Source organism: Lates calcarifer, linkage group LG10 (assembly GCF_001640805.2).
Source record: "Lates calcarifer isolate ASB-BC8 linkage group LG10, TLL_Latcal_v3, whole genome shotgun sequence".
In the NCBI taxonomy this organism is placed as follows: Eukaryota; Metazoa; Chordata; class Actinopteri; family Centropomidae; genus Lates; species Lates calcarifer.
In genome coordinates this window covers 27,140,036-27,152,399 of record NC_066842.1, presented here as the reverse complement: position 1 = coordinate 27,152,399, position 12,364 = coordinate 27,140,036, and the positions used below count along the sequence as shown (strand labels likewise).

The 12,364-nt window shown below is 39.8% G+C and overlaps 1 protein-coding gene across 1 annotated transcript; it reads right to left on the bottom strand.

The window, feature by feature from the left end:
- Positions 1-1,237: 1,237 nt before the first annotated feature.
- On the bottom strand, positions 1,238-7,881 carry LOC108884596 (G1/S-specific cyclin-D1). The gene is made up of 6 exons (XM_018678581.2): positions 7,788-7,881; positions 7,295-7,686; positions 5,436-5,651; positions 4,830-4,989; positions 4,079-4,227; positions 1,238-3,975 (listed from the first exon to the last, which is right to left on the bottom strand). Exons 2-6 carry the CDS (start codon positions 7,490-7,492, stop codon positions 3,817-3,819), a joined length of 882 nt encoding a protein of 293 aa, XP_018534097.1. The 5' UTR covers positions 7,493-7,686; positions 7,788-7,881; the 3' UTR covers positions 1,238-3,816.
- Positions 7,882-12,364: the final 4,483 nt, after the last annotated feature.

Below are 12,364 nucleotides of genomic sequence, written 5' to 3'. Positions count from 1 at the left end.
ATGAGTTTTATCTTATTAGTGGAAACAGAATGGGTGAACATGCTTAGCCTTATTTAATTTTTATGAATGGTGATTTTGTCAGATGTCCTCTAACACCGACAAAGTACTTATTTCAAACTAAACTATGATCTTTCCCTGTAACTAAACAGTGTTCCTGTGGGTTGTATCAGAGGATAAACAACTCAATTTGGGTTCAGTTGATATAATTGAACTTTGAATTTTCAACTTGGCTTTAAACATGTCATCAGTTTAGGGTCATCATGATCTAAAACAGTGTCCTGCTATCAGAGTTGGAACAAAGAAACAGCTTACAGTGTAAGCAGAACATTGATCCTAGCTATGATTATAGGTATGATTGCCTTGGGTAATATTTTATTTCAACATATTAATATCTTGATATCACTGCAATAGTTTTCTTGTCTGACAAAATGAAGACTTCTAATTTACCTTTCATTCTTGTGCCAGAGAGTGCCTGAAGAGTTTCTCCTCTGTGACCAGTTCCCTGCTATGAGCTAACACTGCCACCTGCTGGCTGTTATATATATTTAACTACAATCAAGTTCATCTAGCAACAGGATTTCTTTTCTCAACTGTTTAATTGATAATATTCAGCAAGTCAGCATATATGTAACCTCTAACTGAATTCTAATTCATAATGCATCACATTTTCAATTACAGCAGTATATTGTTACCTGTCCTTTCTGTGACTGTCAGGCAGAGACGATGTTTGGTGACACTGAGGTGACATAGGTGGCACAAGTGACTTGAGACTAGTGTGACGGTCCACCTTTTAGCACAATAGTGACTGGAGCATAGTGGCAACACTGAAGCGGCTTCAGGTCAAGTCTCTGGCTGTCCTTGAGTGACCCAGCCAAAGTGCAGACTTAGCCCCTGTAGAACATCTGTGCAAAGACTAAAGTTTACTGATGCTTTCCCACTGAGACGATCTGCCAAGGAGAGTGGGGTGGAATGTCCAAATCCAGGTGTGCAAAGCTCATAGAGACTTAGCCAAGAAGACTCAAAGCTGTATTGCTATCAAAGTGCTTTTGTACATGAGAAATATCAGGGTTTTTTTTATTTTTAATACATTTGAAAAAAAAAAAAAAACATTAAGTAAACATTTTTTTTATGAAAATTGATGGTGCAGGTAAAGAAAAAATCAACAAACACATTTCCAGAATCAGAATTTCATGTTTCATTGTTATGTTTATGTTACCATAAAAAATAGAATGGTTATTAAATTTCTTACATTCTAACTGCTATTTAAGATCATCATCTATTGCATTCTTGAATATTTGGGCAAGGCTGGACAAGGAAATTGACAAAGTCACTAACTTCCCTGGGACCACCACACTATACCACACTCCAGACACAAATTAATTTGGCAGAGGGCTGCAGTAAATTACAATATAAATTGAAAAAAGGTGCCTGGAAATGTTTATACTTCATTTGACGTTATGTTTACATGGTGCATATTCACTTTTCACAGCAGTCCAGTATGTTGTAATGTAATTTCTGGTGCTCTGGGCAAGATGGGTTAAGGGAGTGTGTGTGTGTGTGTGTGTGTGTGTGTGTGTTTATGTACTGGGTTTAACAGGGGCCCACAGCTCATCAATTCTAGATCTAGATTAAACTGAAACATGACATCTCGTCATCTACAAAAAAAAATTATCACCACATAACAATACAGGCCCTGAAATTATAAACACTAAACATCACCAACAGGTGCAACAAGTGTTTTATCAAGAAATTTCCTTTTAATTCATCTTTACATTCTGTCCTAAGACAGACAAAAAGCACCAACATGGAGCTTAATCTGATACAAGCTTATGTCATGAGATATACCCTTAAAAACCCTAAAAAAAAAAAAAAAAAAAAAAAAAATAAAAACTTCATAGCACTATGTAGGTACAAGTTAGTTGTGGCTTCTCTATTCAAGAAGCAAAATATTAGTACCTTCAAAGACCATCTATGTGGTAATGTTAATAGAGCAGCTGAGGCAAGACAAACTCTTTGACAGACTTGACCTCTCTTTTAGTACAACTTTTTGTTGTAAAGTTCCTGTACAAGTCAAGTGATATGACAATAATAAATATCAGAAGCTAAATAAAGTAGTACACCTGATGCCTTATTTCACAAAATGAGTACTGCTTCATCCTTATTTCCAGGAGAGACAGACAGACAAAATCTGTTTGTATGGTTGGAAGAAAAAACAGTTTCAGATCCTTTTCATCTTGTCAGATTGACAAACAGTTCATCATACATCAAGTTGCAGAGGCATTATTATTCAGTATCTGCATTTACAACTTTTGCTTGAGGTGGAGAGAAACTGCAACCTGTCCAGTCCAGTGTGTACCCCAGAGAAAAATCAGCTTTATTTTACAATCAAACTATGTAAAATCATTACAGTTAGCTGACATGGTACACCCTGGACAGATCGCCAGCCCATCACGGGGCTACCTCTGAACCTCATTACTAAAAACCGTTATTAACTTTTTTTTTTTTTTTTTTTACTTAAAATGCACACAGGAAATGCAGTGTGATGCCTCTTATCTCCACTGACAATCCAAAGTTGAGAGTGACATTCAATGGTTAGTGCATCTCACTCTACTGACTAGTAGGAGTCAGCTATGCACTACATTGCATCACATTAGAACAGTTTGGTAGTTTATAACACCTTTCAATTTGGAGTGATACATCTTATGATGGTTTTTATGTACTGGAGTATATTTTATATTTTATTAGCAAAATACTGCACCTCTATCTGTGTTTTTTGGGTTCCAATTCAGGAACCTCAACATCACACAGAATGACAGATGATATTATGTCATTATTTTCAAACTGTTATATGAAGGCCCTCGGTGCTGGATGACAACTGTCTGGTAATTACCTTTACTTTACAAATTGATGGGGAACAGTATTTATAAAGCTGTTGAAAGGGAAAGATAAATGTAAAACTGATTATTTCTAATTTAAATTGCTCTTAAATTTAAGAAAGGTTTCAAATTAGGAGTAGACTCTTGGGGTCTTAGATTGTTGCAGTACAGAGACAGAGATGAGCACACAACTTTGAGACATGTTTTAAAATGACTATATAATACAGTATAGGTCATGATAAATAATATGTCATGCAAAGCAAGACATATAATTCAGAATAGGCCAGTTTTACACAACTATTTCCAGCTGCTGCTTTCCAGTAAGCTGTCATCAACACACAATTGATAGGTTGATGTTACACCACTGTTTGTTTCTACTTGGTCACCTGAGAGCTGCGCTTACAGTTTACTCCAACACTTCACTGTCAGTAGGTGTGGCTCATGATAAGTCTGTTACTCACTTTTAGCAAATAAGTTTTTTACTCCTGAGTTGGCTATGTAGAGCTTAGTGCTGTTTAATAATTAAATGTTGGATAATGCAGGTCCATGACAATCAAAACACACCAATTAGTTTTGGTCTCTGGCTGATTCATGTTCATCTGATCAGGGCTTAGAGGAAGGTAAGGGTTACCCCACAGGTAAAAAGTTGCACTTAACATGCATTACTCTTTCAACCATTCCTTAAGTGTTAGCTACAGTCCAGTCTTAAGGTTGCTGGATGTGATGGGGTCCAGTTGGCATCTCTCTCTGGTCCCTGCCAAGGTTCACACTGGACTTCATATACACAGTTCTGATGCTCTGTTGGGTCCAGTTACTTGTGAGTGCTCCAACACACACAAAACACACACTGCATCATGTAAAAACACAGCTAAGTGTGTTTTTTTTGTATTTGTGTGCATCCAGGTCATCAGTTCAGCCTGCTTCTCTTCTCTTATCTCAGTCAGATGTTGATGTCGCGGACATCTGTGGGTGTAGTTGAGAGGTCCTGCCCCTCACTGATGTTCTTAGTTTCCATGGTAACTGAATGTTGCTGTTGTGCCTGTCTGAGACTGGTCTCCAGAAGCGACTCGATTTGCTCCTGACACGCCCTGAGACAATCCTGTAGAGTGCCAGTTCAGGTTAGTGTGAAAATCTGAGATGGTCTCGGTTCAGCAAGCGTGAATGTAATGTGCACTGATCATGTTGTGGACAGATGTACTCACCGGGTCACTCTTGATGGTCTGTGCCAGCTGCTCTGTCAGTTTCTGTGACATCATGGCATTGCCCAGCATCTTCATTTGTAAACCCTCCACTGCTGCCACCATGCTGCCTGCTGCCACCATGGACGGAGGGCTGGCTATGAATTTAACATCTGCAAAGCATCATAACAGAGCTTAACGTTAATAAGGCAACTTTCATTCTCTTATATAAGATGGCTTTTTTGTGCAGATGTACCCATCATGCATCCATCATTTTCTTATTTTTCCAAATCTTTAACTTTCTTCTTTTGTCAAACTTCTTGTCAAAATTTTTATTATTATTAATATATTTAAACTGTGTCATCACTAAACATATCAGGAGAGACAGATCTGGTCTGTTTTTCACTGTAGTGTACTCTGTAGTGAGTGTAGTGTTACATGTTCATTCAACTATACTACCACAGCAACTCGAAGGTCACATTTTTTTATACGAGGGACGAGTTGACAGCACTGAAGCTGACCTATATGGAGACCAGAACCACAGACATCCCAAGAGTAAACAGAGAGGATGCAGAGGAGGAACAAGGGAACAAAGCTGGGTCCAGACAATACAGACTGATGGAGAAGAGGAGATATAAGCCATATCTCCCTTCTATCATCGTGGGCAGTGTCAGTTTCCTTGACAATAAGATGGATGAGCTAGCTGCCTTAGTGAGGAATCAGAGGGAGGTCTGTGAGTGCAGTTTTATGCATTATAATGTAGTCCCATGCATACCTGTAGCACACAGTGCCACAAAGGTCTGAGCGTGCTTCCTGAGTATGGGCCTGGTCTCTCTCCGGACAGGCAGCTGAGACAGGAAGTGGTCGATGAAGTCGAGAGGGGTTACTGAAGCCAGGTCCCACTTCAGCTTGTTCAGAACCAGCAGTTCCATTTGCTGCGAGTAGATGAGGACAGAGAGACGGACAGAAGGACAGGTTTATGTGTGATCCAAAAAGGCAGACGCAGGGATTAACAACGATGGTGATGGATGTTTTCTGTCTACTTGTGGGGATTTTTGGCTTTAAGACAGCACTGGAAGAAAAGCCACGGGTGATCAGAACCTTTAAGCATCCTCCTATGGGGACCGTGAATAGCTACTGTGAACTTCTGAAGACAGGGGTCATGGGGAAAATATAACCTTGGGCAATAGGACAAGCTCCTGGGAGCCGTCCTCTAGGGACCATAAAATCCATACCAATCTGGCCAGTCGATACTCAGGCATTTAGAGCTGAACAAAAAAGTTCAGATGAAGAGACGTTTCATACTTAGGACCTTAGATTACAGGTATCCCCACATGGACAAAGAATGCTTTAATGTGATGGTCAACACTGAAGGACCTACCAGTAGCTGAGTAGGTGTGATAGAGTTGTCTGTGTAGATGCAGAGTTTCTCAGCAGTAAGTGGGATTGTCTCCTTCAGTTTGGATGCCAGGAACATACAAGCAGCTCCCAGTAACTGCAGGTGGCTCTTCTTGGTGGGTTCCACTGACAGGAAGCGGTCCATGTAGTTCATAGCCAGAGGGAAAACTTCCTCCTCACACTTCTGCTCCTCACACACCTGCAGAGACACACCAGACAACAATACTGCCATTAAATGCAGTTTATTCATTAGTGTCATTATAAAATATCAGTGACGTTAGTTTAAGTTACAGCCAATAAGTGAGCTATACAGAATTTTGGGAAAAGAGAGCACTGCTACTGATTTTGACACATACCTAGAGTTCTGGTATCAGAGTTGAGAGAAAAAAAGTAATTCTGTCAGTGCATCTCTATCACTATCATGCTTCCCTGGATACATGCACTAACAGAGCACATACTAACACTGGGCAGGGCCTCTCTTTACTCTTAAAACAGCTTTATGATTTATCAGCTGCACATTCATGCTGCCAATCCCACAGGTGTTCTATTAGATGACATTTCTGTCATTTAAAATGATCAAATTAATATTTTTTAAAAGTATCTAAATGACTAGGGCAATAACATTGGTTGACATAAAAGTATTATTCAATTAACAATTTTGATCATCAATAATTCAAGTCGATTAAAAACACAAATCAAACATTGCTATTTGCATCTTCACTGCTTTCTGGGTGTCCCATCATTAACTGAAAACCTTTAAAACAACACCCTGGTAAGGTGACAAACTCAAGATATTTCCATGTAAAAAAAGTTACATGATTTGTTTTTCTACTTAAGTGGAAAAGAGCAACATGAGAGTAAATCAGTGAAGAAGCCCTCACATGTTCCGTCATTACATGACAAGAAAATCAAGACTGAGCAACAACATGCAAAAAGAAGACTCTCGAGCAGTTAGACTCGTATACAGTCTGTGTCTCAGTAATGGTTTGGTACAAACGTGGAGAGGCAAAACCTGAGAACCCTTCGAGCTCCCCACGAGCCTCCAACACAAAGGCAGCGCGTGGTCTGCACGAACTGGCAGCTCGCCACATTTCCCAGAAATACTTTAAAATGTATCTACCTTGTTTAACTATACAATATGTTATGCATTCTCTGTAGATTTGACATTTCTTTCTTCACTGTTAAAGAGACATGTGAGCGCACTGAAATAATGTAATATAAATAAAGACGGCGGCGGAGATTGTTGAAGAGGTGTACCTTTAACTTCATAAACTGTTCACAAATACACTTTTAAAACGCCATTTTTGCCTCTTTAATGGGCTATGTGTGGTTTCAAAACCTACATTTTGGACCAGCATCACGTCTGTTATGTATTGATGATAGTAACTCCAGTGCGTTACACCACTGAGAATTAAATTCCGAGTTGGTAAACCCAACTGAAAATCCAAAAATGCTGCTTGTTTATCATCTAGACTGCATTACATTTCACTTGGTTAGATGATACTCAGTGTTTAGGACTAGCACTTCGGAATTCGCAATTTGGCATTCCTTTCATTCACCTTTGAACAAACCAACACCTTCCAGCTTCCACAAAATCAACAGTGGTGCTAGTGAGCAGTGTGAATTTACTTCATTAGTTGTGCCTTGATTTTAAAAAATAAGTTGCACATATTGTACCCGGTATGTCGAATTAACCAACGGGTCTCAGTGACTCAAAATTAGACACCACCTTATGGTATCGAGCTGATAACTTTGCAGATAAACGAGCAACTCTGAAACATCAGTTTTGTCAGTGTGAGTCTCTTTGTACAACCGGTTAAGCCATGATGGGGTTTCACTCACCTCCAACACCCAGGTCGCCACTATCCTCCTCATGTACGGAGCTATTTCTCTCTGGACGCATTTGAAGTAGTTGGGAGCGGGGAGGTATTTGTCTTCTGCCCGCAAGAGCGCACGCAGGACCCGGTCAGTCAACAGGTTGGAGTCCCGGTAGGCCCTGGCAGGCCTGTCCCCCTCACAGCACAATAACTGAGGTTCCATTTACCTTACCCTGCCCGTAGCACTTTGTGCACTCTCTCGGCTATTTCCGTCGTGTCACTGTGGTGACAAACTTTAAAACAAGCTCTGACTTGGCAAACAACAATAGATCATCAGCCGCTCCTCATTTTGTAGACAAAATCGTTTTCCACTTGTCCTTTATTTTGTGGATGAATATTACCACCTTTGGTTGCCGGCTGGAGCAGTAATGAAAAATGTAGTAAATGAAACCATTCCTTGTTTATCTCCGTTGTATCACTGGATTACTTTATACATTTTCCGTCGATTCGCGACTTACTTTCTTTTGTTGCACAAGGAGTCACAGGACAAACCGGAGTAGCAGCTCTGTGTGTCTCCACAGGCAGAGGGAGGCAACTTTACCTACAACCTCCTGCTGCAGCGCCCTTTTGTTATTAGACCGCGTCAAGCCAAACAGCAATAAATGATAGCACATCCGGCCAAATATTTCAAAATAAAACAAACACAAACTTTTCATCCAACTGTGAGTCGGTTTATTATCATCATTCTAGTAGAATACCCACTTTTCTACTTGCCTTCAGTGATGTGAGAGGTTTCTGTGTTCTGTGCTGAGATTTTTAAATATCCACTGTTGAGATTTCTGACACCACCTCAAACACTGGAGATGAATTGAATTCCATTTTTATTGCAAAAATCACTGAGAAATTTTGGAAAACTTAATGATTCATGGTTGGGCTCTTTCATAACATTCATACCACACAGAAACTTTTTGTTAATTACATTTATATTGTTATTGGTAACCTTAGTTGTAAGTTATCACGCTATTGAATCTATGACAAATGTTAGGGAATATAGCATTGATGTGATATCAAGCGGTGAATAATTATACTGCATGTTAAAAAAAAAAAAAAGTGTGTTTGTAACGTTGAAATTGATTTACTTCCGGATTTAGAGCTAGGCATGGCTAACTTCATTCTGAGCGCGCGCACACACACACACACACACACACACACAGAGAGAGAGAGAGAGAGAGAGAGAGAGAGAGAGACACTTAATCTGTTATTCACTAAAGTCAAGCAATGACTGCAATTACCTTCTTTCAGGGAAGATTACTGTTCTTCATTTAAATAGTTGTGTTTGTGAGACAGGCAATGACATCAAAGAATGTGGGTCATGTGGCAAAATGAAAATACACAGTTGTGTATCATCTCTATAACACTGTGTTGTCCACTGATAGTGGTGAGAAAGAAAAAGGCCAAGAATGTTTCCTTTAAGAGCACCACTGTAAATGTCTGTACTTCATAATCACCCCTTCCAGACAAGTATGAAGTAAGAGAGAGGAATTAATTAGCTGTTTAATAATGGTTTGAGAAGGGCATTTTGAAGTGTGCGTCAGTGGATTAGAATGTCAATGATATTCTCCCACTGAGTTACTTCACTATATCATTGGCACTTACAGGTTTGAGTAAACTCCCGGTCATGTGCAACAGGATACTATCACATACAGTAAGTCATATACACAGTGGTAGTAGCCACCACTTGCCTCAGTGTAGGATGCTTGCAGTGCTTGTGTGGAGGTCGTTATGTCTTGATGTCAGTGACTGAATCAGGACCTGTGGCTATTACTACATATCTTTAAAAAAATAAAATAAAATACAACCTCTGGCTGTGTATTTTGATCACAATGATCTCCCTAATTAACATGCATGACTTACATAACCCCACCCGTGTCATTAAAGAAAATATGGAACAAAATGAATATTGCCTTTTGACATTTTTTCTAACATTTTGTTTGGTGCATATCGTTACGCCCCCGCCACCCACCAGCCACAGAAACCATCTTACGAACAGCCAAATTCACTGCATTTATTAACATAAAAACATAGCAACAACAAAGATGAAACCAAGACTATAAAAGACACAAAGTCAAAACACAACAGCAACACAAAAAGAAACGAGCTGAGAGGCAACATGTCCAGCAGTCCCACACTAGGAGCCTCTGCATTCTGACACTGGCAAAGGAGCTTTTAAGCACTTCACTAATGCCAGGTGCAGCTCATTGATGGGTCGTCAGGTATCACCTGGGTGGAGCTAGTGGGAAGACAGGAAAAGGACAGAGCACCACAAACATACAGCTGTAACAATATCAAGAAAGTGAAGGCCCATACTGATGTGAACTTTGTCCAGGCTGAACTGTTAAATCAAAGTATTTTGCACATGATGTGTGAGTATCACTAGGGCTCTGTCCTACTTAGCCCTACATGCTCCCATATATAGTGAGTTCAACTAAAGCTATATGACATATATTGCTGTCAACCAAGTACTAATGAAGTTAGAAGACTGGGGACACATCTGCTGTTAAATAAATATGCAGTAAAAGGTACAGTATTTCCCTCTGAAATGCAGTGGTGTAAAAGTATAAAATAGCATAAATTGGAAAAACTCAGCAGCACAGTGTTGCAGTGGTTAGCATTGACTGACACTGACAGCAACAATGTTCTGGGTTCAAGCCCGGGTTCACCCAAGGCTTCTCTGTGTAGAGTTTGCATGTTCTTCCTCTGCCTGTTCTCTCCAGGTACACCAGCTTCCTCCCACACACTCTAAATTGGTGTGAACATGAGTGCGACCCCCCCAACCCTTACAGATAAGCAGTATAGACAATGGATGGATGGAAATACTCAAGAAAAGGATAGTGACCTCAAAATTGTGCCTTGTGAGTAAATATACTGACTTACTTTCCTGCATCGTTCAACAGCACTGTCTTCAGCTTCTCCCCACTGTAAGCAGCTTATGTCACTAGGTAGTTCTTAACCAAATGCACCTTAGAGTTGAAATTTTTATGCACACAGGCTTGTACCTTCAACTGCTTATCATTTGAGAGTGTTTTATGCCCATTGAAGATGTAGAGGTCATGGTCTTCGAGAAAAAACTGACAGTACATTAACTTCTGGAACCAGGGATGTCCAAAATAATTCCATACACTTTGAGACACTATAGGAAACAATGGAGTCTCAAAAACATGGTAGGGGAGCAAGTATAAAGAGATTGTTGTTGTTTTTTTTAATCGTTTTATGGGATTTGTATTTTAACAAAAATATAGATTATCACCAGCCTCATCCTGTATACAGTGGATTCATCCATCCATCCATCCATTATCTATACCGCTTATTTCGCTAAGGGTCGCGGGGTGGCTGGAGTCTATCCCAGCTGTCATTGGGCAAGAGGTGGGGTACACCCTGTACGGATCACAGTGGATACATTAGACACTCAGCAGTTAATTTTCATGCACAAGGCAAAGCAAAGATTTGTTTCAGATTCAATCTGAACACACCTCAAAACTGCTTGTAAATGAGTTGTCTTGTCTACATGGGCTAGTACTGTCATAGGCTGGAAACCTTTCCAGGATGACTAAGTCCTTTTGCCTGATGCATGCTGGGATATGTAGCAACCTATCATTCTAACATGAGTAGAGAAGGATAGAGACGGGCGGAGACAGAGATCTATGTAGCTATGTCTCTCTGTGTCTGTGTGTGTGTGTGACCTTTAACCTCACTTTCTCTGGGTGGCCGGGTTTAGGGTCATACTCTGGACACTGCTTACAATAGCAGTGTATAGATTCTATTGATTCGTTGTGATTGATCCCTCTTACAATAGAGATAGAATGATCTGTGGTGATCAGCTTCGCTAGCCTTCTGCTATGTTGTCCACTAATGTTGTTGGACGGGCTTTGGCCTGCAGAGCTTCAGACCAGGACTCAGTGAAGACATTACAATGCTTCCAGTAGTACTCTCTTCTTGATAGTGTTCTCCTCTGGGCAAAAATGATCCAGTAACAGAAACATTTAATTGCTGTATGAAAATGAATATATACCAGACACATGAAGTGTGTGTTTATCTATGCCTCTGATCCAATAAATCTGGATGGTCTGTATCACATTCCTCTCACTGACTAAATAAACATACACTCACAGCTTTACAAAGATGCTAACTAAGATCAGAGCAGGTGGAGAATGAAAGAGAATAGAACTAAAGAGTGTGTGAACCCAGTAATGATGCTGAAGATGAATGTGGTGGCAGCTATAGAGAGCACACAGAGGTCTCCATGCTGAGGAATCTAACCTTACCATCTTTCACTGGAGATAAATGAAAAGAAATGGATGTGTCAGAATGACTTCACAGAGACCAAAAGGGTAAAAAATAGCTTTACTCTACCACTGGTGCAGAGTCCTTTGACTTGAAGCTGTCAACTAACATATCTTTTTTATGCATACATAAATTGAAAAGTACATTTATTTATTATTTCTGGCATTAAAGGATGATGTTGACGTGATAAGCGTGTAAAGAACATAATGTTTCATGGAAGGTTAACATCATGGTGGGGGTGTGAGGCAGACATCTGACAGGCAGATATCTAATGTTTAACAACTAACAATTATCACTGCATGGATGAAAAACCCATGTTTCCCTCATCAGAATTGTTTGCATAGGCATATTGAAACATATTACAGCATGGAAAAAAGAACTAAACTGGAAACTGAAACATAATGCAAATGGATACTGCCCCCTCACCACCCCACCACCTAAAAAAAAGACAGAATCAGATATGTTCAAGAGACAGAGTAGTATAGCTATGACTCTGTGTGAGCGAAAGAGAAAGTAATGCGGTATTATTATAAAGTTTATTATAAAGTCCACAGAAGTGGGAGTTTGTGGTGGATGGAGGGGCAACTGCAGTTTGATTCCTGTATTATTGTGGCCATAATAAACATCCCCAAATATTAACACAGAAGTCATTTTATCCCAAACAATGATCTTTCCCTAAACCTAACCTAGTTATTTTTGTGAATTAACATAACTAAACCTTAACCATAGTGTTGTAACATCATAAAAGTAATTT

Bases quoted from the DNA above. Each gene is read 5' to 3' on its own strand.
- LOC108884596 (XM_018678581.2), bottom strand. From the start codon at position 7,492: ATGGAACCTCAGTTATTGTGCTGTGAGGGGGACAGGCCTGCCAGGGCC. The intron at 5,652-7,294 runs GTGAGTGAAACC...GTGTCTCTGCAG, and splicing joins TGGCGACCTGGGTGTTGGAG to GTGTGTGAGGAGCAGAAGTG. The intron at 4,228-4,829 runs GTATGCATGGGA...GATGCTTTGCAG, and splicing joins TGTGGCACTGTGTGCTACAG to ATGTTAAATTCATAGCCAGC.